We start from the raw sequence: 27,338 nt of genomic DNA, 5'->3' as shown, positions 1-27,338 counted from the left end.
CATTGGTTGTAACGAGTGGTTATTTGAGTTACTCTTGCTATATGAAGCATTCTGGCCATTCTCCTCTGACATCAACAGATGTAAATCTTTCTGTGGTCAAAAGAACCACAGCTCGCCAGAAATCTTCTCTATTTTGGACATTCTCTATAAACTCTAAGGATGGTTGTGTGGCAAAACCCAAGCAGATCAACAGTTTCTGAAATAACTGTGGGGTGATCATGGCTCAAGAGTTGGCAGTTCGTCTTGTAATCGGAAGGTTGCCGGTTCGAGCCCCGGCTCCGACAGTCTCAGTCGTTGTGTCCTTGGGCAAGACACTTCACCTGTTGCCTACTGGTGGTGGTCAGAGGGCCCGGTGCCGCCAGTGTCCGGCAGCTTTGCCTCTGTCAGTGCGCCCCAGGGCACAATGTAACTTGCCATCACCAGTGTGTGAATGGGTGAATGACTGAATGTAGTGTAAAGCGCTATACAAATACAGGCCAGTTACCATTTCTGTCTGCCACCAACAACTATGTTATGTTCAAAATCAATTAAATCACCTTTCATTCTAATGCTGAGTTTAAATGTCAGAAAATCCTGTAATGTGTTCCTGCAATGTGATTGGTTGATTAAACACATTGAGTTGCCAATGAGCGCAAAGCTCCCATCAGACTGAAAAATGGGGTTTTCTTTAAGGCAGGCTGACTTTGTGATTGAAAATCACTCCTCTCATGAGTGTACAGTGTCCTTTGGTTTCTCTGTCAGACACGTGCTCCTCACACATCTGGTTTCAACACAGAAACAGTGAAAACACTCAGTTTGAGGTTTTACAGTGGGACCTCAGTAACCAACAGGTCATATCATGTTGCTTTTTTATAAACAGTCTATGCCTTTACCATGTCTTCCAGTGGGGAAAAAAACACAGACACCAATACCAGCACCTTATCCATGAAACTGAGTTTAATAGATTGTTAAAAATAAGGCTATGATACTGTTTTAGCAAACATTGACCACCACTTATGGCGCCCAGAGAAATAAATGGGACCAGCCTCTGGGTTTTGTTTTAAAGGATGAACATACACTAAGCAGACACACACCACACACTTGGAAAATCAAACACACACTGGCAGACACTCCTAAGTGTACATGTGTACTCTAAACACAAAACACGCACATACATACACTGACATCCACCCCACCCAAAACGGTGGCAATAAACTGAGATTTAGCTGATAACATAGCAGTGTTCTCTAAAAAAAACATGCATAGCTTAGTACATGAATGAAAGTTTTTCTCTGCACACTTTGATCTCATGGTTTGTGAAAAATTTCCAACATAATGACATTAATCCATTTTATTTAATCATTATTAACAATCATGTAAACTCGTTGGACTATTCTGTTCACAATAGCCGCCTATGATATTCTGCCCGTGTAGAAAGTTACATTCTGAACCAAGATAGGCTCGATAGCAAAGGAAATAAATACTGGAATGGCAAAAACACAATATAAAGTTACTGTTTTGAAATGGACTGAAGACCAAGGCTTCACATATAAAAACAAATTACAACATCTTCTGAATGTTGGCATCCTGCAGTCAGGTTACAGTCAAATCATCAAAAATACTCGTCTCTTAATCAAAGTGTCTCACAAATGGATACAAAACTCACACAATGCCCAAAATAACAACAAAAAAATAAGGAAAACATGCCTTATAGGCCTGAAATCTGTGTGTGTAACAATGAAACATGGAATGATGAAGCAATCAGGAGAGACTCTCTTTAGTGCGTCCGATTCAAGGTGCCACACAGAAATGTTGCTGTTAGTTAAATTTGCATCATTGGAGCTTAAATCCTGAATATATGCACGCACGCACTCCCAAATATTTGAGTTACAAATGAAATAGTTTTGCGATACTTCTTCGTTCATCCTTTGGTTACTGGGACCATCCTACTAAAAAATATTTGTACATTTTGTTCTCTTCATACAAACAGGACACAGCAGTTTTCCTCCAAAGCGACTAACATCTAACAATTTAAAGTGCCGGACGAGCTGAAGCAAACAGGAAGCACTGAGCTGGCGGCACAGGCAGATTTTCCTCACCTACGGAACGAGGGGTTTCTTCATGCAGGCTACTGCTAACCTACAGTAAACTAGTTCTTCTAACCACAGGAAACCTTGAAGTACCCAAAGTGCTTAGACATAATTCATAGAACAAAACATCAGCCTGTGGCAACTGGTAGGACATTCGAACTCCCAAACAGTGTTGTAGCCTACAGCTTTTCCTGCATAAAAGCACATTTAAATATGCAACAGAGTGTTTAATGTGCACCACTTGCTGCAAGCTGTGTCTCTAATACCAAACAAACAATACAGTCGAGTAATCAGCCTGATATTGCCGGTGACAAGAAATTCAATACTTTTTTATACGTTTATAACTTGCAAGTTTTTGATGCTCGGGTCTTAAAATGTTCAACACAGGAAAGACGTTGGTGCTGGTTAACACATGTAGTGCTATAGAGTCTGATTACTCTAAAATATGCTTCAGTTTAACTCAAACCGCCTGCTCTTTTTTTAGATGACTTCAACTTCAGGTAAGTCCCTTTTTAATGTTTACAACGAAAGCCTTTTTAACGTTTGAGATACAAAGCAACAGACAATTACCTGATCAAACTGCTCATCCCATATCCTGTGCTAAAAAGTAGCCTTTCCCCTGTGTGTGCACCAGCTTCTTGAACATGCAGAAGGGAACCCCTGGACGTATTCTTAAAGTTAACATATACTTCATTTTACCTATTTCAGATTCATAAACAATAAAATGTACAAAACATGGACTAAAAATAATTGGTTTTTTTTCTTTGTTTGTTTTCTTTTTGATTTCTTTACAAAGTAGTAAACTACTCAGGTATTAAGAACAAATTAAAAACTTCCAGAATGGCATGCAGGGGTTGGTGGGCACCCCTGGCATAAACACAAGAGTCTATGAAGTTTTTCAATCGTGAGAAGTCGTGACCTGCCAGACGATGAGGTGGCTCCGCTCGTTCTTGGCGGGCGCCGACTGCAGGCTGGCTGTTGATTCGGATAAACCATCCAACTCACCTACTTCATCACCTGTGGAGAAGATGATGAGTAAGGTTGCTGGATGTAGTTATGGAATCAATTGCAAAAGCCACATTTGTACAGGTCTAGAAAATGCTCAGAGACCCGGGGGTAAAGGGGGTTGCTGGATGAAAGAAACAGTTGCTGAGTGGTTGTTGGAGGTTAGTTGAAGTTGCTAGTGTGAAATTGTTTACAAAGAGCTGTATGCTGCTGTAGCAAAAACCTCATTGTCATTGGTTTGATTGCTAAAAGAGCACCATGGTTGCCAGTAGTTTCCATATAAAAAGCTGAGTTGTCCACAAACCACTCATCAAGTGGTAGTGAAACTGTAAAAAGTGCAACTTTATTCTTTCTTTATGAAAGAATAAAGTTAAGTTGAAACCAAGCACACCATTGTTTTTCTTGTGACATTACCAATAAGGTTGATGTGTCACATGGCCCTCTTCCTATTGAAAAAACAAAAGTTGTATCCAAGATGGCCGACTTCTAAATGGCCACCATGGTCACCACCCATCTTGAGGAGTTTGCCCCCTCACATATACTAATGTGCCACAAACAGGACTTTAATATCACCAACCATTCCCATGTTATTACGGTGTATCCATATAAATGGCCCACCGTGTATAAATATTCAATGGCAGACAATTTTCTCCAACTTAATGAAGAGAAAACAGAAATTCTTGTTTATGTGCCTAACAGATTTTTGCCTAAATCAGAACTCTTGACCACTTTTGCTAAATCTTCTCTGAGGAACCTTGTGGTAAATTTTGACTCAGCTTTACTCTCAATGCTCATGTTGAATCTCTGATTCACTTTTTTCCTAAATCACTCCAGAAATATTGTTGAGTTCCACTATGCCACGCTCTAAATTGGAAAATTATTATTCATGCCATTTTTTTCTTCATGTCTGGATTAGTGCAATTCATTGTTTACTCGTCTTTTCAAGATGTAAAACTTTTTGTTTTAATGCTTTAGCACTTTCAGTAACTGCTGCAATCTGCTAGCGACCATCGCAATCATAAAGAAACTTATTATTCAGCAACCTTTTTGCGATCAATTTCACATGGCGACAGCCTGCAACCTCCAGCAACCACTTGCCTAACAGAGGTTATACATTTTTCCTGGAGACTTGAGGTTGCCAGAGGTTTGCCAACCAGTCTTTAAGCTTGTGTGATTAAGGCCTAAAGCAAACAGTATACCAGAAGGGACACATTCAAGCCTTTTACTCCAAAAAGTCTAGTAAACAGCTGTTTCTTCTCAGAATAGAAACCTCTGCTGTGTATAAATACACACTTGTACATGGAGTGTGTTACACCCACCCATCCTGAAGTCAATGTAGCCTTCCCCTCCACTCATGACCAGGTAGGTTTTGGTCTCAGAAGTTGCTGTGTCAGAGGATTCAGATGCAGGGTCATCAGAGCCTGAATCTGCACTACCTGGAGGTGGCATCGCCTGACCTGTGACAGTTAATTTAAAGTACGAAGAAACTGAGAACAAAATATACTGTTTTAGGGACTCTTTCATTTTCTTGTTACTTTAGCTACTGATTACGTTCTCATTTAATGGTTTGTTTATTTAATCTATGACAAACTAGATCGTACAATTCAGAATCACTGATCCCCCTCTGCTCTTTAGTTCAACAAACACTCATATTCTCTTTACAGTCATAGAAAACTTCACATTTTTGTCTTCAATCAACAAACTGATTAACTGTAGCTAAAATTGTGAATCATTTATATCTTATCTTTTGCTAAATTAGAAATTTCCCCAGGAAACATGGCTGCTTATTTTCCTTTGATAATGGCAAACATTAACTAATATTTTCCCACAGATTTTCTGCGCTTGTCTCTTACCTGGCACTGTCACGAAAAACTTGACAGCATCCCGGTGTCCGTGGAAACATAGTTGGGCGTGAGCCATGGAGCAGTATGGCACAAAGCTGCCTGGCATTGCACAATCTGTCACAGAGCTGTCATCACCGTAGACCCGTACAGCACTGCCGGGGCGATTTGGCACTGTTCCTGTTGTTCTGTTAGCTGAAGAATACAGTAAAGTGTCATCTCCCTACTTTTATGTGCTTCTTTGAAAAAAGTGCTTTCATGGATAAATGAAAGCAGGAAATTTAGAAGGTAAATGAAAACCAAAAAACAAACAAGGTCAAAGAAAAACAGGTGAAGTTAGGGAACAGGTAAAACGCCAATCAAAAAAACAAAAATGCAAAACAAACTACCAAAAGATAAAAGCAGTTACAACAATTAATACCAGAAAAACTATGTAGATAAAATATCACAGAAAGGAAGTCGGCAGAAGTATATTTAAGAAGGGATTTAAATAAAAGTCCCTGAGCCTTATTCCAAGGTCAAAGGGCTCATATTTCTGCTATGTAGCATGGGGCCAGACCCAGATGTGCTTTAAAGGTAATAATCAAAATCATAAAATCAGTTCTGAACATACAGGGAGCAAAAAGAAAGAAGCTAGGGTTATCTGCAGAAACCAGTAATAGCAGTTATGGCCTGGTCTGAAACCAGTCTGTGACACAGGCAGTCGAACTGTATATAGATCAAGTGAGTCCGAGCACAGAGGAGCCTGTCTGTGCTAAATTCTGGAAGAACGCTTTATTCTCTGACCTCTAAGTAAAACCTAAAGTTAGAGGTTAGAGGACAGACATAAGCACAGACCCTGATTATAAAAACACAGAGAACTATACAGCCTACAGACAGGTACTGATATAAAAGAAAGAAGATGGTGACAGGAAACGCAGGTACACCCTTGGAAAAGTTTTAATATTTAAAGAGAGCAGCACTCCTCGATATCTACTGAGAGCCCAGCTTTGAAGCATAAACCCATCAAATTGCACTATGTGAAGTATGTGAGACTTGTATCCATGGCAATGCCACTGTCTTTTACAGCAGCATCTGGGATGTAGCAATTATTGCACTGTCTGAAGATGCTTTAATAGAAATCTAGTTCACAAATACGCAGCGAGAAGAGACTGAGGATTTATGGATTTTAAGAGAGAAGGTGATGCTACACCATGACGGTCCCTGAGGTACATCAGAATGGCCATCTGGGAGATGAGTTGAAATAGGAAAGAAGAATAAAAGGAGACGGTGGAGGCAGCAGTGAGGGATTTGATATTAAGAACACGCCGCGCATTTACATAACTAATAGCATGCTTCAATTCAACCATATGCCAAACATGAATATATTTGTACTCAGGAATACTCAAAAATAAACTGTTTAACCTCACAACATCTCAGTTTTTCCACAGAATCTTTAACTCATAAATACTTTGACACTTTAAAATGATGAAACTAATGTTCTGCAATGCGAGTATAAAAGCTAACAGTATCTGTTATTTCCTAATGAGCTGATTTCAGTGAATAAACACTGCTAAAAGAACATTTTGATGATGCATTGCTTTATGAAACAAAAGCAGGCAGTTAGTGAGATTGTGCTGTACCTTCAGAGAGCGGGATGGAGATGATTACGCCATTTCCTGTACCCACCCACAGTCGGTTGCAGGATACGACGAGAGCGGTGATTCTCACAAATGAGAAACCCAATTTACCCGTACCTGCAACACACACAGAAGATGTTTGGCTCAATCCAAGATCTGAAGAAGAAATGTTGCGACCTCCTAAACTGTTCAAAATATCACACTACTACACGTGTGTACAGAAAGTAAGCGCTGAATTCTACATGTATGTTGCCTTAGATAGCGTTCATACAGCAACTCTATCCAGTGATTATTTCCTATAAATGAGTAGGCATAAAACCAGAAGTCGGTTGAGATGAATTATGAAAGAGCTGATTCACTGCTAGGCAACAAACAGTTTGTATACCCAGCATCTTGCTGACGTAGGGCTCGATGTCCACATCCTGGAGGTGCTGGTAGGTGTGGGCGTGAAACAAGCGTAGAGTTGAATCCAGTCGGATGGACACCCAGATGCCGTCTCCAACCCAGGCCAGCTGCCGTACCTGACTCTCCTTCCGAGGATGAGCGTCAAAGGATTTCTGCTCAGGCGTGATAGATTACAATTGCGTAATGTCAGAAGTAAATTGGGTTGTTCCCATGACAACAATAAGGTTTAATTGGCTGAGGTTGACTGGAACAGAAAAATAACTTGCGCAACATATGGCTTATTAACTTTCATGACAGTTGTACCTCTATCCTCATGGCCTTTGGCTGGATGACGTAGATCTTATTTCTGTAGCCGCACCAAACCTTATCGTGGACTACGGTCATACAGCGGATAGAGTGGTGGGGCCGGCCCAGATCCAGCAGATGGTAGTTGGTTAGATCCCACTGTCCGTCTGCTTGGGAGAAACAAGAAGACTTTGGCAATTTGTGGCATAAAATTAGTCGTGGCTCAGTCACACTAGAGTGAAAATAAGATGGCAACCACCCTGTGACTAGCAAAAATCACTGGTTGGCTGGTGATAGGACTGGACTTTTTGCTGTCGGAGACCGACTGCAAGCAGTCTAAGTTACAGACTTACCAATGCCTCTGTGGAAAATTGCTAATGTCCCATCAGCCAGTGCTACCAGGACCCTCCCTTTAACATGCCTGCAACAGGTTATGAAGACACTTTTAAAAATATGTTTCTTGGTCTATTTTTAAATTTTTAAATGTTATGTGTGTGCAAATCCTTAAATAAAAACACAACCAACTTTTTACTCACACTATGCTGAGGATCGAGTCTTTCAGTTTGATGGCATGAAGACATTTCCTCCATCGAGCCACAGACGAGTGGACGTACAGACTAAAGACAGGAAAGTCGAGCAGAGGAAAACTCTTGATTGTCAACTAAATAAAGAAACTGAGACATGAAAGTGTATCCAAATGATTAAATAATATGAAAAAAACACAGCTGATGATAAATAAATAAAGACCAAAATCAGCATGATAACCAAGAGAAAATTTGCTCCATGAAGTTCCAACCTCATCAAAGCTTTCTGCTCCTTTTTTCCCCTGAACTAATAGCTCCCTCTAGTGGGTGCTGCCGCACTTACCACCCGTTCTGAGCACCGAGCCACATGGTGGGAAGTGCACTGCTCATCCTCAGGACCTCAACTTCTGATGGGTCCGAGTCTTCTGCCAGAGAAGTCACCCCATCCTGTCTGGATCCCCTGGATAATGGAAAACAGTGCTTTAAATACACCGTTCATTAAGAAAACATGGAGTAAACACGTGCAGCAGAGTCTCGACAGCTGCTCTTACGGTTTCCTCTGTAAGCTAAAAATACCAATGCTTTTATTTTGCAACAGCAAGTTTAGGCTGATTTATTTTAAAGATGTTTAAATTGATGCCTGGACATAATTCTTCTAGGGTTCATACATGTCAAGATTTCAAAAGATTTTAAATTTGCAATTGTCATATATGCCTTAAAAATCTTAAGAATTGACTAAAGCATCTACCAATATTCACTCTCACCTCTGTGATTCAGCAACAGAGGAGTCAGTGGGTTCCACCCCAAGTGGGTCGGTGAACACGTGCTCCGTGTAGATTCCCGGCTGGTTTTGGTCAGCCCCCTGATCTTCCTCTCCTTCTTCGCCCACGCCAGCATTAGCCTCCGTTGCTTCTGTTGCCTCTTCGGCTGTTGGAACCCCATCTTCTGCTGGACTGGTCTCTCTGGACAACTCAACAGTGGAAGCTGTGGATTACAGCACAGCACAGCTGTCAAACCACACATACTGTACTCTATCTAAACATGTATTTTTTTTAGTAGAGAACTACCTGAGGCTGAGGTGGCGCTGTGCTCAGCCGGCTGGTCAGCAACACCTGCACTAGCTGTCTGGGGGATGGCGGTGGTGCCCTCAGCTGCCGAGGCGCTATCGCTGCCTGCTGAGCCTACACTGGCCACGCTGCCAGCCAGTGACGCCGCATCCCCTTGGCTGGACTCCAGGTCTTGGGGTACAGCCTCACCCGACGGATAATCAGTTTCCAACACACCTGAAAAAACACCACAAATGACCCAGTAAGAAAAATTCTTTTTACCCCAACAAACACAAAGCGTGACCACTCGACCTACCTGGCACACTGGCGATGCAGATAATGTGAGTGTTGCAGGCGTAGAAGCTGTCGAGCAGGTCAGAGGGCTGAGTGGCATCCAGAACCATAACCTTGGTGGAGGAGTGGGTGCTAGTGCACACCCACACACGACTGGACATCTCATCCTGGACAATCAGCTCCTTCTCTTTCTCCCCTTTTTCCCGATCCTTACAGCAACAAAACACATTAGCGAATCGACTCAAAGCATAAAACATAAAGAACTATCAGAAGTCACCACTGCCTCCAAAGAGCGTCTTCCTTCCTTAAACTACTCACCTTACTCTCCTGCTCCAACTGATCCAAGCTGCTCTGAGAACCCTTTGTCTGCTTAGAAAGCTCTGATGAGGAAAATGCCCGACCCCCGGACAGGTTGACCCCGGCAGCGCACCACAACTGTGGGACAGAAAGAGCTTGTTAGAAACACCAAAATGTAAAAATATAACAACAATATTCTGCATGTATGCTAAGAGTTGTCTAGTCATTCATTTAAGCACCTTCATAGAAGCATCTTTCTGGTCCAGAGGTCTCAAGTAAACCGGCACAGGTAAGTTCATTTTGTTTTCCACTTGTCCACCATTTGCTACCTGTGATGGCAGAACAGTCAAAATTTAAATATTGTAAATAAAGTGTATTTTTTTTAAAACCACTACTTTTAAAGTGACATTTTCTCAGGTGAACATGAACACAGGACTGGAACAGACAAACAAAGGACGCACCTTATTATGCTGCACAGCATATGCTGGCCATTTAAAATAAACGATTTCTTCTTCTAAAGCTAACAAGGCAAAATAAAAAGTGCTGATCGCATCTCTGACCTAATGCAAAGCAATTTTTTCATTTCCCACCTTGTATTTGCTGGGCAGGCTCCAGCCATGAGCAGTGACTCGTCCGTCCTCCTTCTGCACGTGAGCCTTGACCTGTCTGTACTGGCTTCTCTTCTGCTCTTTACGTGACGGAGAACTGCACTGTTCCTTACTAAAGGGAGAAGCGCGAGACACACAAAGCCATCAGCTGATAATACATTTTATAGAGAGGTGCATTAATAAAGGCCATTTTCATTTCCAACTTGGTAAAATCCACAGAACTCAAAGTCACACGTCCTCATTACTTACTCTTCATTGAGGAAGTCAAATGTCTTGGACTTCTCCGTGGGGAACTGAGAGAAAGTGCTGCTCCTCTTCACCGTGTTGCCCGGGGTGCTGTACTTCGTATTGGACTGGGATTCAAACTTTACGGCGGGGGCACTGGAGGAGGAGCTAAACAGTCTGCTGAAGCTGCACGTGGCGAAGTCACAGAAAGCCAAGAGGGAAACAGAGCCGACAGGAGTGCAGGGAAAGAGCAAGGCAGGGGTGTCACCAACAAACCAGACAATCAAGGAACTACCACCAACATTTACTGTACAGTGACATAAAGCATGCTGGGAGTCATAGTAGAGCTAAGCACTCCCCTATTATATCTAAATAAAACTTCTACTAATACACACTCACCAGCTACTTTATTAGGCATGCCTGTTCAACTGCTTGTAAAAAAACCCATCTAATCAACCAATCACATCGCAGCATGTCTGGGCATTTAGGCATATATATGCGGTCAAGATGACCCGCTGAACTTCAGTGAGCATCAGAATGCGGAAGAAACGTCTTGATGCATGCTCAGTCATCCAGGAAAGTAAATCTCCAGAAGTTGAATCTGTTCATCTGGACGTAGCGTTTTGTGGGAGAAACGTTTCGTCACTCATCCAAGTGACTTCTTCAGTCTCAGCTGACTGCAGGTTTCCCCAATCTTATAAACAGTACATTTGCATAATGACTGAAACCAGCCCAATGAAGGAACAATGGGCTGGGAGGTCAGTTCCTTAATCATAATTATGCAAATTGCAAATTGATCACAATTGGTCAGTGATTGTTGATCAATGGTCATGAGAATTTGCATTCTCCCACAAAACGCTACGTCCAGATGAACAGATTCAACTTTTGGAGAATGCAGAAGAAAGTAATTCAAGTGACTGTGAATGTGGCTGTTGTGGTTGTTGGTGTCAGACAAGTTGGTCTGAGTATTTGAGAAACTGCTGATCTACTGAAATTTTCCCAACAACCATTTCTATGGTGAACTCAAATAACAACTCATTATAACCAAGGTATGCAGAAGAGTATCTGTGAACGCACAACATGTTGAACCTTGAAGCAGATAGGCAACAACAGCAGCAGCAGCAGAAACCACATCAAGATCCACTTCTGTCAGTGAAAAACAGGAAAGGCTCAACAAAATTGGACAATGAAATACTGGAAAAAAGTTGCCTGGTCTGAAGAGTCTCGAGCTGTGCTGCTATATTTAGATGGTAGGGTCAAAATTTGGCATAAACACCATGAAAGCACAAAGCCATCCTGCCTTGTATCAATGCTTCAGGCTGCTGAAGCACTGATACAATCTTGTTGAATCTAAAGGCAAAAAGAGGTCCGAATCAATACTAGTAGTTTATACCTAATAAAGTTACCAGTGAGTGTGAATTTTTACAATATATAAGACAAAGTTTGATACAAACTTAAAGCCTGTTTTATTACTGCAGAAAGATATCGTGTTTTTATTTTTTCTTTCTGATTTTTGAGAATATGTTAAAATTAAAAACTCAGAAAACACAAGTCATTTTCTCCAAATGCCTTTGCAGAAACTGCTACAGAGGTGAGCTTGCTAAGGCAAAATTTAGATATTAAAATTCCTTAATAATAGAAGTCTACTGACTTGCATGTGCAGTCTGACGTTGTAGACAAAAGCAACACAACATGTACATATACTCGTACATGTAGTTTCCCTTTGCTCGCTATGAGCAGACAGAGTAAGGAAAACATCAAAAGGCACACAGCAGGCAGGAGACAGGAAAGCCCGGGGGCAAAAGGAGAGTAACGTCTGAGCAGTTTGTGATAACAACAACTGATGCACTGCACCGAGAGCAAAGATTATGGATAAAGACACATCAAAGTTGGATCCTTTCAGAATGGAGGAGCACTTCTGTGTTAAACGGGGGTAGGGCAAGAGAGAGGTTTAGTGGGGAGAAGGTCTGTCAAATCATCTTTACCTAATGCTGCCAATTCAATGGCACATCCCGGAAAAGATAAGAAAAAAGATGTATTTGAATATTTGAATGACAAAAAAAGTCAGGATTCAACTTGGAAGGCAACGTGGCAGCCCTATCAAAACTAAAAGACAAAAAGTAAATAATGCAGTAAATCAGAGAAGACTCACAACTGCCAGATGCTGGATTTCTTTTTTTCTGAGATAGTTGGATTTTCCCTTGAAGCCCTAAAGAAGAGAAGACGACAATCTTTAACAATCTTTAGTTTATGTGTCCGGATATGTTGATTTTTTTTTTTTTTAGATGTGCAACACAAAGTTATAACCGACAGTAACTTTAACTCTAACAAAACGTCAGATGCACTTTGCTCCATCCGTCCACCACTCATTGCTTCATCACCTGATCATCTCAGTCCACCGCACAGCTTCCTGCAGCTCCATCAGTCGCTCTTTGTACTGGTTCCTCTCCATCAGCACTCGGGCCATCTCCACTCTGGTGAAACGCTTCTTCTGAGCCGTAGGTAAATCACTCTGTACACACAATTAAACCCAAACATGACCACACAGAAATGCATGAGTTCTTCAGGAAGGAGCCACACAACAGACACAGGATGCAGGACTCACCTCTTCTTCTTCGTTAGCTTTATGTTTCGCTTCTTCCATCTCCAGTCGTACTCTGGAAAATATAAGTTTTTACACAAATGTCTATAGATAATGGGCGTAGCCAGAGTTTCTGTTTGGTGAGTTTCCATTAGGCACTAACCAAGCAGAAACTATGGCTACTTAGCTCCAATAGCACAGTAGTCAAGTGTGTCAGTGAGGATTTATACTTCGCGACTGTCAGTGAATTACCTGCAGCAGCGTGCTTCATCGTCCTTGCGACTAAAGACAGAAACTAAACGTCACAGATTCCTCTCATAGCTCTTACTTTTTGAGTTCCTCCTCCAGCTCTTTGTTCTTTTCCTCCAGCTTGGATTTTGCCTGCAGCAAAGCTTCTAGATCTCCCTCCAACATCTCCTTCTCACTTGTCAGTTCGTCGACTTTCTGAATCAAGTCTTTATTCACCACATTCAAGGCGTTCCTGGAAGGACATTTTAGTACGTTTGTTTTTCAATCTCTGCTTTCAAGACAAAATGCAGCTTAAACAAAGGAAAAGGAGTTCAGTGATTCTAAACCTTAGACTGAAATTGTGAATTTCAATTGTCAGTAATATAGTGTTGCATGTCCCGATACCAATCAGGATACAGTGATCCAAAAACAAAAAAACTGTTCTTAAAGGTACAATGTGTTAAATTTCACCCCATAGATGTAAGTCGGTTGCAGTCAACTGAATTCTGTTTTCTTACTTATCCCAATTGAACTGCATAATCCTAGCTAGGACAGCTACTGTAGGGCAGACACGTTTTAGTCAGCCAAGAGTAGGGATGGGTATCGAAACCCGGTTCTTGTTGAGAACCAGTTCCCACTGTTTCAATTCCTTGGAATTGTTTGCCATTTTTGCAAACGATTCCCTTATCGATTCCAGTCACCCCGAATGACGTCACCACGTTGCGGAGCGTCATTTACCTGGCAGGGCGCCTAAGCGGCTCATACGCTCAAAAGTTTGGTTATACTTTACGAGAACGGATGACAACAGGGCAACTTGCAATACTTGCAAAGTAGATATTTCATTTAAAGGAGGAAACACTACGAATATGCAAAAGCATTTGCTCACAAAACACGCGATAACCTTAAATGAATGTCGTGTTTTTAATTCCGCTCGGGACTCGTGAATCTCAACCCAGCAGCAGCGGTAACGTTTGCACGTCCTCTCCTGTTAATGCGGCAGGTAAATAATCAGCTAACAGTGCATATTATGTTAGCGCGATCTGCCTTATTACAAAACCTGCCATTACTGTGCATTTAGGTGACCGTGATGAGAGAGACAGAGTCTGGCTGGCAGTTCTCGCTGCAGTCTACCGGTAGCGTCTCCTTTCAGGCCAGGATAGACGAATGTCACCGAGCAGTGACTAAGTTTGTGGTCAAAGGCTTGCACCCATTTGCCACAGCAGATGCTCCCGATTTTCGGTAAGTGAATGTGTTTAATTGTAGGCAGGGACATTACTGGATATTCTTGTGTAATTGCTACAGAATAATTTATGTTATACTTTGTTATTGCTACAGAAGAATATTTATTTTATTATTTTACATTTACAATTTTTTTTCCTGGGGACCCTGTGACACCCCATTGAAGAGCCGTAGGCTGTGGATCTCTTGAGATCTCACTGTTGGGTTCGTAAGGCCATGTTACTCCTAAATTTCTATCTTGTTCAAAGAAAAGATATAAAACAAAGTTCTAAGCTAATCGACCTTAGTGTTCTCCTTTTTTTAAAAATAAGAATCGATAAGAGAATCGATAAAGAATTGAATCGTTAAACAGAATCGAAAATGGAATGCTGGTAAATACTTAGAGCTATCCTACGCTTTTACGCCCGAGTCACCTCAAAAACTCTGGCCACTGGTAATCTATCGTCAGTGTACTCTGAGAGAAGAGTGACTCTGGGACCTTTTTGCTATTTTGGGTAGGCTGTCAGTCCACTGTTACCTTGTTAGCTAAATTTCCTTAACTTTTCTGTCAGTAAGCTCTGCTGTTAGCCTCTGTTAGCAGCTGTTAGTGGCTGTTAGCAGCTGTTAGTGAAACATTCCTTAAACGAGATCTAACATTGTTGAACTCGGACACCTAGCGAGTAAACTCTCATACAATTTGAGAATGCAATCAGACTGTTTATCAAAGGAAGTGTTTATTAAGCTTAATATGATCTGACATAATGATAGCTTATATTTTCATGTGTTAGAGCTCTGACTTCAGTTTATGACTCTTTGTATCTTCCGTGTAAATGTGCAGACATGAATTAAAATCTGACTCCATGGCACTCGAACACCTAAGAGTTCTCCTTCACCTTTGACTTTGTGGCTGATCTCTAGCAACATACACAACTCAGCGATTAGGCAGAAGAGAGAAGTCCATTTCGGCCATTGTATTCAAGATGGTGGGGGAACATGGTGACTTCTAAAAACTGGCACTCACTCATATGTATTTTTAAGGCTTAAGTCTAGGTTATGAGAATACATCAATATGTTGGACGACATCATTAGACGCTAATCAATGTATATTTGTGGGTGCAATATTTTCAACATTGCTTTTTTCCCCTTAATAATCTCCAGTAACAAAAACAAAAACATTAAAAAAACTAAACCAAACCAAATTTAGAGAGTCATTACACCCCTACAAAGGATGAAGAAGTGGATATTAAATTCTACTTACTTAGTCTCAAGCAGTTGTGAATTCTCCAGAATTAGATTTTCAACTTCCCGGCCCATTCCTGAACAGAATTAAAGAACAACATTATAATTTTATCACTTAACAAAACTGAATTGAACACAAACTGGATCTGTCACTACTTTAACACTACATATAAAGAAGTACACTATCCACACTAAGAATAAATCCAACCAGGCATGACGTCGGACATGAAATATCTCCTAGTGAGATATTTGTTACTGTAGGTCACACAGTACATGAAACTACTGCAACACACAAACCCACAGCACAACATGTCACATGACAGACATGAGAAGAATGGGAAGAGTGGGTGAGGTCTTACCAATCAAACTAAGGTCTGAGAATACCATGCAATCCAAGCCAGGCGGAAAAAGAATAGGGAAGAGAGAGAGAGAGAGAGAAATGCGGATATAGTTTGAGACAGTGAAATGACCAAAATGATGAACGAGCCAGAGCTGAATGTGTAGCTGCTGACTCCACAAGCAAAAAGGAAGAGATGCTGTAAAATCTCTAAAGATAACATACAGTTGACATTTTTGGCACTCAAGAGAAGAAAAGTACAAGAGCAAAAAAATAAATGAAAAAATAAAAGCTGTAAAAAGATCAATTAGGCCAAAAAAGGAAGCACTACACTCCATCATTCATGCACCAAAATCTTTTTGAAATAGTAGGCAGATGAAAACATATTAATGTACCCTAATATAAGACGCAATGAAGAAGAACCTTTGACAATGGTGGATGTGGAAAGAATGAGTAATGGGTAAAGGTCAAAGGAACTTTACAGAAAAATGTTTAGCTAAGAAAAGGTTGGAGGTCATACACACCAGAGTACTCCACTTGGATTATGGACAAAAGCCAGAGAATGAGACACGGGAGAGAGAGAGGTGATGTTAACATGGGTAGATGGCTAACACTTTGTACAACAGCTGGACCAAAGCAAGCGGTGTAGCGTTGCAGAAAACAGCTGGCGTTGAAGTTACAATGAATTTAAAGACAGCAGAACAACAACTGCTAGTAAAGTATCGAAGTGGGAATTCAGCAAATCACCTTTGCGACCTTTTAGAAAGAAAATAGGCAGTGATTATAAAGAAATATTCAGGCTTCTTACAGAATCATTCAGCATGTATTTCTCTGGCTTTTAAGATTTTTGTAATTTTTCTTTACATATCTGACACTGAAACTCAAATGTACACCTTTACATAGTATAACCGTCAAACATCTGTGTGCTTAGAACTGAAAAACATCAAAAATGTAGCTTTTATGTGACCTTTTCTACATAATACTCTCAGACTAACCAATCCACGTTTTTTCAGTCACTTTTTCATGATTGTAAAGTTTTCACTCACCTAAAAGATCAGCTCCTTCGTCCACGTCACCGATGAGCCCGGTGCCTGCAGAGGACAGCTCCTCAAACAGGGAGTCTGTATTGCGGTCAAATGCCATGTTTTCAATGCCTTTAGTTGGAGTGCTGACAAAAGAAAGAACAATAGGAGGTCATGTTTTCTGCCTGGTGGATCTTTAATTTAAAAAAGAAAAACACCCCCAAAATGTCCTCTTTGTATTACCTGCAGGGTCTGTACCCAATGAGATCCATGTCCAGCTCAGGGGTGGACTCAATGATGTCCTTCACATCTGAGCTGTCCTCATTTTCAGGCAGACCTGCAAAACACACAAAGCATAGATGATATATATCAGAAGGAAGGACATGCAAGTAAACATCATAATGTTTTTGTGGTGTTGTTTTGAAAACCTGTAAATAAGAGTATTAGAATTTGTGACCCTACCTACTGATATGGTTCTGGTCCCCGGAGCAGCTTGCACCTCTGTGCTCTTACTGTTCCCATCTTCCCTCTCCATGTCCGAGGCAGTGGTTGACATCGGTGTGGCCGACTTGGAGCCGGTGAAGTCCGATAGCTCATCCTGTAATGAAAAGTGATTCATTTACAACAATAAAGCGATGCCTTAACTGAAGCTGTACCAAAACAGAAAATAAATAAACCAAAGATAAAGCTGACACAGAAACAGAAGCAGCTAGAGTCCAATTTCTCTCCGCTCTTACATTATGTAGAGAGCACTTTTCACAAAGTAAAAATCCTCAACTATCGAGCTTTTTACCAACTTCTAAGTTTTTATAAGGTGAAAGATAGAAATCACACTTACACCACGAAGATCTGACACACTATCCTATATGAGACTATATTAGTGAAATTGGAGCTCAACAAAACACAGATAATCACATATAAATGAAATATACTGGAAACACTAAACGTTGTGAATGGACTGAGGAGAGCTTTCTGGCTGGATGCAAAGAGACAATATGAGCAACACAGAAGTAGCACGCAAACGTGACGTCCACAAAACATGACACAGACTGCAGAGGGCTTCAAACAACATTTACCGAACATAAATAAGGACAACAACAGGAGCTACTGCTCTAAACTCTAGTAAACTACACAAATCCACTGAAGATCCAAAAACTAATATTACATAACTACAGCAGTAAGTGACAGATGAAATGTACGTTAATGCAAAATGAGTGATTAGTAATGTTTGAAGAGCTACATAAATACAGCAAAAATAAAGTCAAATATATAAACTCATGCATTTTACCCAAAATCAAAACAAACTGGAGGCCAGATGCAACCAAGCTGCTATTGACTTTTGAACATTAATAATTAACCAGCTCCATATGTGCACTTTTATTTTGAAAGATCCCAATGAGGCCTTCAGACATGGTTGCATATAGCACAGCTGGTCTGTGACGTGAGAGTCTACAAATGCACAAAGCGACGTGTTTGAAAAGATGAAACAGCATAGTGGAGCAAACTACAGAAGCCCACACACACGCAAACATAAACTGTGCTGCGCACGGCCAGTGCAGGAGCGCTGCTGCTCGTACCAGCCGCCACTCATCCAACTACCTTGCAGTCGTCTGCCAGTGAATTCCCCCAAGTAGAGTCCTGCGCACTCTTACCCTCCCTTTCCTTTGGGGGGTCACCATAGTCCAACTGCTTGGGGGAGGGGGAAGAGTAAGAATGCAGCTCACAAGTGCAGAAGCAGTTCAACAGAAATGCAAACACCTCATAGTGTGCATGTCTGTGAAGTGAATGGGACAGTTCATACATACAAGTAAGCATGTGTGTGCGTGAGTGCATGTGTGTTTATAGCTTATAGATCATCAACAAGCAACAGATTAATCTTTAGTCAAGTCAAATCAGCGTTTATTTTTTTGGAAATCCCTTTCCTACGGTGGCCCTGAGAGGTCAAACGCACTTAAGCAAATATCGTCCAATAGAAAAAATGCTGCAGGACACAAAACACAACAGAAGTTGAATGAAACACAACGGAAGTGTTTCTGGGGACACAATAACGTAATTACCTGACTCTTATTATACTGAAGATACATGTTCACTATTATTCGGTAACTGTTAGCTTGTCACTTCTGCAGGTGTTAAGTCACAATTTTTGTGAGCTTTCACTTGATTTTTATCTATTTCTGTTTTATTGAACTTCCATTGTGTTATGTTTGCTTTGTCATTTTCGGTGTTAGAGTTGTTTTCTTTAAGTGCAGTGCATTTGACCTCTCAGGGCCACCTTACTTTCTGTATAGAATAAAATAGTTTTTGACTAACGGCGATGTTGCAAAGCTGAAAGAATTTGTGCAGCAAGTCAGAAATAGTAATAATAAAACATTTAATTAGCTATGAAAATTACACAAATATATTTATATTAATAATTTTTTTCCATTTTTGTATTTAATAATTTCTTTTAAACACATTTCTATATATTACAGGACTTACATATTACATTACAATAATATTACATATGAATAATTTTAATTATTTTATTTATATAGGCAGGAATGAAGTAAACTGCAATGACGCAGAAACATAATTATGCCAGTTTCAGAGCTAAGATGAAATGGTTTTACTTAAATGACTAATGTGAAAATTAGATCATGGCCGGCACATGCAGGTCATTAACCTGTCGTTTGCTTTTCGCTCACCTCTGCAGCACCTCGCGCGCCCATAAATAAACATGACATCTCTGCTGAACTCTGACGCCATGTTTGCATATCAAAGACATTCATGTTCAAAAGGCCATGGCTTAACAATAACTGCCCTGTAGCTCTGATTACATAAGGCCCCATCACAATCCAGCCAGCCTCTTTTTTCCTCCCTCTCTCAGTGACTGGCTGCGCGCCATACAGCGGCATCATTCCCAGAATGCACTGCGCGCAGAGCTGGTGTCCCAGTTTTAACAAAAACGCAGCAGTGCAATGTAATAACATTGTCACCCTGCAGGTTCTGACTGCCACAGATACAATCACCGCTGACATGCCCATCAAGTACCCAAAGCAGTGACTTTAGTCAAAGCTGGAAGAAGATATTAAAGAGCATCAACACCATTATAATGTGAATGTATATAAAAAAAATCTTTTTGTTTCCCCATTTAAAACATGAATTAAATGAACTGTAAATACTGAATAAAATAACACATGAAAAATATGTTATTTGTACCTGCAGAAAACGTTTATAAATATTCATGTGACACATTTAATGATCTCCTCTGATTGCTACACCGGGGGAAGTCTGCATATTCATCAATGGCTAAAGAAGAGTCTAGAAACAGAGGGCGCCTTGTCAGATGCCTGCATAAAAAACACATAAGCACACCAGAGCCTAATCAAAGGCTCTCTATTTATAAATGGACCCGAAGCTTAAAAACTCTATTCTATCTTCTATTTTCAACCTCTGGCAAAACCACCAGAAACAGGAAATCCAATTAGAGCGATCATATCATTCTCCATAATGCCAGTGTTTTTTTTTATTATACAGCTAAAGCACTAATTAAATATCAATTATTAATTTTCAATTTGAATCAAGTGATGTCATTATTTAAGATTTTTCATTTCACTTGCTTTTCTTTTATTTAACATGATCTGGACCACAGAATTCAGCTTATTTATGGAAAAGACGCTTTAAGAAGCAGAAATTCGGATATGTTGGCCTTTTACATCCAGACTTCATAGACGAGGCATTAATGGTTTTTGGGCTGACATAGCGTGGCCTGAACCAGAGACAGGTTTATTCTCTAAGGATAGATCACAAGGTAGGTACACCCCACACACCCACCTTGAGACTTGTGTTGGAGCGAGGCTGCGACGAGTCAGTGAACCTCCAGCTCTCTGTGCTCGGTGTCTCTGCTCTGGCCTGAGGATCTGGGATGAGCAGAGATGCTCCGCCAGATGATGGGAAAATTCCCAAAGAAAGAGGTCGCTCTCTCCTTGGGAGATTAAAAAAAAAAGTTATAAAACGTCCACAAACGCTACCTGTCGATGACATGTGATATGAAAGTGGCATGGCAAACAAACTTATGCGCTCTCACCTGACTCGGCCGACTGCGCTCGACTCGGAGGTCTCGCTGATCTGTTGCATTTTGATCCTCTCCACGTGCTCCATGTAATTATGGATCATCTGCAGAATTCAAAGCAAAAACACCCAAAAGGGAGCTAGTTAGTCATGACCACTGTTCAAAGTTACGCTCTGCTCCTCCCTTTCTCTCTAACCTACCTCTGTGTGCCGCTGATGGAGGGAGTTGTATTCCTTCTTCAGGTCCATCTCTCGTTCTTCTAACCTGCCAACTGAAACGAAAGAAGGCCCTCATCAGTTTCAGCTACTTTACAACACACTTATAGACTTTAAATCACTTGTTAAATACTTCAGAACCTCATTGTCACATTATTTTAATTCTTCTCTGTGATCATTGTGATCATTAGGTTTTTGCATGTGTATGACAGTCATATGTAAAAAGGTGTGCAGTTTTTCTCTGCCATCCAGGGTAGAGGGGCTGGGGCTGGGGGGTAATCGCACCCAAATAGGTTTCAGCACTGGGCGACTTACGAAGTGACAAAAACATCTAATCCCTTATTAGCACATCAGGTTTAGCCTAAGCCACGCAGCGAGCTGCTGCAACAGACGGGTTTAAAGCCTGGATACTATCAATTACAGCAGCTAAAGCTTCTGTGTGTTGTGCGATGATGCCTTGCCAATGTGTACTTTGACACCATTGAGCGATTTTATTCTGCAGTCATGAGTCATCACATTTCTAGATACCAGTAATGAAATGAAGAAAGAAAAGCTATGCAGAGGGACAGCTGAAGCTTCTCGCAATCCTTGATGAGTGTGTGTGTGTGTGTGTGTGTGTGTGTGTGTGTGTGTGTGTGTGTGTGTGTGTGTGTGTGTGTGTTGTTTTATAAAGTAATCACTGGGTGGAAAAGAAGTTGAATGTAAGGCCATAAGCCTGACTGGATTTATGAGTCATTTAGCCTAAAATCCTGAAATGCATACCAAATGAATAGTTTATATTCAGTTTATACCAAGCACATTCTTCTTAGTGATTCCTGATTAATGTTTCATTATTTGAATAAGTAAACCTTTGATTTTATTTATTTCAGCTGCTTTTATTCAAAATATTGCTTCATGTTTACTGAAGGTTAAAAATCTTTTTTTTAAGTATAAAGCATGACTTGTTTAAAACTTCCTTGTCAGGCTGTTACTCTGCTGGATGGTTTATTAATCAATTAAATCTGAATTCCCCAAACTCAGCTCCAATCTCTTAATTATTGATCTTTTCCATGTCAGGCCAGTGAAACTAAAACACTTAACTTATCTAAGCTATACTGTTGTTGCCTAGCTTCTTGCTCCAACTGTGGACGTTTAACTCAGTGGACTCTGATTTAAAGCACCTTAATGAATGAATGATTTACCATTCACTGGGAGTGGCAGCAAATTAGCTGAACCTACTGAGCAGGAATCATTCTCCCAAACAGCAAACACAGCAAAGCAATAACAGATAAATAATTCACTTTTGATTTTCCACATCACACCAGCCACTGGGATACTTATGTTTGCCTTGTTAATGCTTCTGCTGTAAGTCAGATTTGGAAAGAAATTCCTGTTTTCTTCCCACTCTTTGTGTGAATGAATGATTCGCTTTAACCAGCTGTGCTGCTTAGTCACCAGATACTGGACCAGTCATTGTGTGAATCCCCCTTTTTTTTCTGACAAGACAGAATGTATGAACCAATCACTTTGCCTCTACCGCTTAATCCACCCATAAGATGGGCGGGTAATGTACTGCCGCATTAGGAGGATGGGAATAACAGAAATCCTTTAATCCCATTACTGTTACCCCCACAAAGATGAAGAAAGAGAGCGTGAGAGTCTGTATGGTTATATGTGCGTACAAAGCAAGCCAGGAGAGGAAGAAGATAGTAAGGGAGTGAAGAATAGAGGAACTGAAACAGACAGAATTATTTATAATAGCGATGAGATTTCATCTCACCACATGGATGGATGCTGACAAAAATGGAAGATTTTTTTTGAAAGCACGTACACAATAATATAAGCGCATGTGCATGAATGTGTGTGTTTGTGCTCACTCTGGTCTGCATAGTTCTTGATTTTGAGCTCCAGTTGGCGGGAGTGGGACTCCATCCGGTCCACATGGCTCTGCAGGTCCTTCTTCTCCTGCTCATGAGTGTCTTCAAATTCGATGAACTTCTACACACACACACAAACACAGTTCTGTTGGACTCACTGACACTTAATGCAAAACATATCAAAGCTGATTTGTCAGCAGTCTGATCTTGTTTGATGCTTGTTTTGCAATAAGAAAAAGAAAAGATGCCGTTCCTAAATTTGGGCGTTCTATTTTTACATGACAGTAATGAAACCAAATGAGGAATTCTGCCCCACTGCAAAATGAATGTTTGAAATAGTAATTTGGTCACTGTATTTATAATAACAACTCTATTATAAATACAATTTAGCTGTTTTACAGTATTAACATTTAGGAAAACTGATGTGACGCGTACAGATATAATTGTGGCCTCTGAAAATGAAGGACATATCTCTGGATCCCTAAACGTATTAATGGTCCCACGACTGTGACAGATTATCAAATGTGTCTTGAGTCTGATCTGCAGTGCCGCTTCCTCCCAGTTTCCTTATAGGCCGGCCTCTGAAAATGCACTTTTGTTTATGTGTGTGTATCAACGTCCACATCCTGTCCGGCTGAGCAAGCCAAGGCCCTGACGTGGCTCCCTTCCTTCCTGTGGGCACAGGAATCTTACCCTACTTTGATGTACAAGCAGATGCATGAAACTTCTTTGCAAAGACATAAATCTCCACTTCAGTTTATACTTAGTGATCGACCCAAATGACTATGTTTTTCACCAGTAGCTGTCTGCTTGCCATGGTTTTAAGGGAGTGGCTACTGTGTTTTTGAAGGTATGAATTACATAGAAGTGAAATTCCAGGTAATTACTATGGATCTTAAACTGGAAATCTACTAGTAAATTAAAAAAAATAAAAGAAGTGGTAGAAATATGGGGAATAATGAAAAGTTTCAAGCATGAATATTTGCTGATGTTCTCAGTCTTCCATATTAGTAGTACAGTAGTACCATAGCAGGCCTGTTTCTTCCAGGATTATTCCTGTGAAAAGGAAGTTTTTCCTTCTCACTGTCGCCGAGTGCTTGCTCAAAAGGCATTCATTTGATTGTCAGGGTTTACTCTGTATTATTGTCCAGTCTTTACATTACATCAACACCAGAACTCCAGAAACAACCAATAAAATTAGTTTAGTTTACACTGCCCAGGGATGGCAGAAGGAAATTAGCTAGTAACTAATAAGGAATAATAGAAATAATCAGTCACGCTGGCCCTAAGATAAAGCAGTAACTATGTGTGAGACAATTAAAATAGCAGCATTCCTCTTTGTAAAGATATGATAGAAAGTATTCCCGCAGCAAACAACATGAACAGTGCAGATCAGACGCCCCCAAGAAACTGAAAGATGATGCAAATAAGTTTTAACAGGCTAAACTGCTGCCTTAGATGTAATTAAAGTTAAAGATATTCTCACAGCTGTCTACTTCATTTTGCTTCATTTTTCAAGATTTTCTTCAATTTAAATCAGAGTTTAGTGGAAACAGGCAGACAGGAATGTGCTGCTATCCTGCTATCCTATCCTGTTATGAAACAATGAAGGAGCGGGTAAAAGGTGTCATTAAAAAAGACTTCCAAAAACAGAAATGTCACACCCTTCATCGGTCTGGTAAAATGGGTGGGAAGGAGGTCAGTCTGTTGACACTGAAACCCAAGACAAAAACAAAAGAAAAGCAGAAATGAAAGCTGAAGGATGTTCCCCTCTTCTCACAAAGGATCACATGACCTGGAAGTAACACCGTGCCTTCCCAGGAGGCTCAGCGTACCCCTGCTCACTCCTCCTCGGGGCTTTAGATAAAGAGTCCTACCCAGGAAACCGGCTTATTGTTTCTGTGTCTATTTAAAACACATTATACTGCAAAACAATGCAGGATACAGCAGTATTGTCGCTGTGTATACGAGTGTTTGTGGCTGCTGTCACCAAGGTGCAGCATCACCCACTGGATGGAGGTTCCACAGCATACCGGGCTGCTTTCCCACTGCCCCTGAGCCACAGAGGCCAGCTGTGACAGAAGGTCCGAGTCACATCGCTTCACTCTTCATATTGAGGGCTCAGGGCTGATTGACCACACACAAACACACACACCCTGACAGACACACAAGATCCACACACATACACACATGTCTAGTCTCCACTTTTGCTGCCAATGTGCACCCAATCAGATATCACATCCTAAACTTTAGAAGCTGCATGTGTCTTTATAGGCATGGGCCTACAAAGTAAGTAATTATTGCACAACAACAGTGTTATAAACGGCTTTGGAAGATGTGAACATTCCCCAGCTGTGAGAGTCTGTTATAAATAATGTGATCCGAGAGCATTACAGGAAATGTAGGTTGCAGGTGTTTTCCAGCTCTAAATAAAAACTTTTAAGTCTGGAAGGACTGTAATGTCAATTTATACATTTTTTGTCTCTTACACATTACACAAACTTACCCAAAAGTACGTTTATAGCTAAATTACTGGAAATCTCCTTTAAGTAATATAAATTTATATTTCTGATATTCTCCAGGTGTTAGATATCTGAACTGTGGTCATCTATCTGTGCACACAGTACTTTCTGCATATGAAGATAAGATCTTAAAGAAGTAACACTGTTGTGCAGGACATTTGGCTTTGCACATGTATGAATGATGGAAATTATGCTGTTTAGTGATATAAACATCACTAGGAGTAGTTTGGTTAAAGCTGTGGTGGGATTTTCTGTGACATTTTACGCCTCACTGTTATTCCACAAGCTCCTTCCTCTTCACACTGATGTATTTTATAATATATATATATGTATTTTACAGTTGCAGTGATGGCCCAAAACGCTGAGTCACTTCACCTGCTGTTTCTGACTTCACTATCTGATGCAATAGGACATCATACGTGCATTTGCCAGGGATGTGGCTTTGAGGTGCTTGTTTCATAGATAGACAGTTATATGACAGATCATCCCGCTAGAAAACAGAGCCAACAAGGAGACAGGGCCATTTCAGTGAGCCGTTAGCATGACTCTGCCTTGTTTACATCCCCACTGAACACCATGGATGCTGCCAGGCCACGTGTATAGGTTAATTCATCGCTCAGGGATGCTGGGAGGAGAAAGCACCTGAGGCAGGCTTCATTACCCTCCTTTAAAAAAAGGGGTGCTGAATGTTGGTATTTTCCTTCCCCCTCTTAGATCCATTCAGCTCACCTCCTCTGCGTGTTTCCTCAGCGCTTTCTCCCGCTCGTACTGGGTGATGAGCTGCTCGTTGTCCTCCTTCAGCAGCTCCAGCTCCACTTCGTGCTCCTGGTTCTCCGCGAACACGGAGTCCAGGTTCTCCAGCACGGCCACCACAAGCGGCATCAGCTCTTTCACCACGTCCTCGTCGTATTTACCGATAAGCCTCTCGAACTCGCGGTAAATGGAGTTGGCCAGGCCCGACACCCGCTCAGACATCATCGCTGATGTCCCCGGGTCGTCCTGGTACACAACTCCGTCTTCCAGCTCCATTTTTAGTCCTCTCCCTTTCAACTAACAGGACCAGTTTGGGTTTTTTTCTCCGCCTTACCCCGCCACTATGAACGCCCGTATTCCTTAAATAAAGACAGCTTTTCTTTAATCAAACGGACACATTGAGAACAGCGCACGAATGTACTATTACGATGCAAGACAGGCTACGTGGATTTCTTCCTATTTTTTCCTCGCTCGTCCCGTGCTGCGTTCAAATGCTCCCCCGAAGCTCCCAAATTCCTCAATCACCATGAGAACAAAACCACAGGGATTAGTTTCCAGCCCTTGAAGACCCAGAAGTAGCAAAATATATTGTTTATCTTATGAAAATATAGCGCAAACAGTATTATATCGGCACACAGGACTGTATTTTTTTCACATTAAATGTAAACAACAGAATGTTTTTTTCCTGTAGCTGATTGAATTTAGAAATGTATACGTACTGTTACACTGCACGATAATGACACGATTATCTTTAACGTGGAAGGAGACAAACAAATCCAGGCATTTTATTTCGTCCAAGAGATCTTGTAATTCCAACAATTCTCATGGTACGTGAAGCAACTATCCAACAGCTGAGTTGTTGACCAGACAGATCACGTGATGACGTCACATCATGCTACCGGCGTAAAATTGTTGCCAGTTTTATGGAGAGAAATTTGGCTCGAAAGTTTTATAAATAATATGGTAATAAATAAATAAATAAATAAACTGAGATTTAAAAAATGTGTAAGGGGATTTGTGCGCAACTTTTTAGGAGTCACCAGTAAAAAATAAATATATATATTATAAGATTCTGGAGATTCCCCAACTGTTCATTAA

The 27,338-nt window shown here is 40.8% G+C and overlaps 1 protein-coding gene across 5 annotated transcripts; it reads right to left on the bottom strand.

Annotated features, from left to right (window-relative positions):
- Positions 1–914: 914 nt before the first annotated feature.
- On the bottom strand, positions 915–26,731 carry spag9a (sperm associated antigen 9a). Of its 5 annotated transcripts, none has more exons than XM_039611266.1 (31): positions 26,217–26,731; positions 22,966–23,086; positions 21,095–21,165; positions 20,910–20,998; positions 20,657–20,807; positions 18,443–18,529; positions 17,306–17,441; positions 17,087–17,180; positions 16,868–16,989; positions 16,346–16,357; positions 15,504–15,561; positions 13,128–13,280; positions 12,824–12,875; positions 12,600–12,730; positions 12,371–12,427; positions 10,243–10,404; positions 9,976–10,105; positions 9,625–9,714; positions 9,407–9,523; positions 9,111–9,297; positions 8,816–9,031; positions 8,513–8,732; positions 8,092–8,208; positions 7,761–7,841; positions 7,578–7,645; positions 7,243–7,394; positions 6,920–7,091; positions 6,538–6,651; positions 4,928–5,110; positions 4,394–4,531; positions 915–3,086 (listed from the first exon to the last, which is right to left on the bottom strand). In XM_039611266.1, the coding sequence occupies exons 1-31, from the start codon at positions 26,514–26,516 to the stop codon at positions 2,968–2,970; spliced, it is 3,900 nt and encodes a 1,299-aa protein (XP_039467200.1). In that variant the 5' UTR covers positions 26,517–26,731; the 3' UTR covers positions 915–2,967. The 5 variants fall into 5 exon arrangements, with proteins under 5 accessions (XP_039467200.1, XP_039467201.1, XP_039467202.1 ...); XM_039611267.1 differs by having other exon boundaries at positions 7,243–7,391; XM_039611268.1 differs by lacking the exon at positions 16,346–16,357.
- Between the last annotated feature and the right edge of the window lie 607 nt (positions 26,732–27,338).

This window comes from Oreochromis aureus, linkage group 4 (assembly GCF_013358895.1).
Source record: "Oreochromis aureus strain Israel breed Guangdong linkage group 4, ZZ_aureus, whole genome shotgun sequence".
Lineage (NCBI taxonomy): Eukaryota > Metazoa > Chordata > Actinopteri > Cichliformes > Cichlidae > Oreochromis > Oreochromis aureus.
The sequence above is the reverse complement of the archived record's forward strand: the minus strand, read 5'-3'. Positions and strand labels throughout refer to the sequence as shown.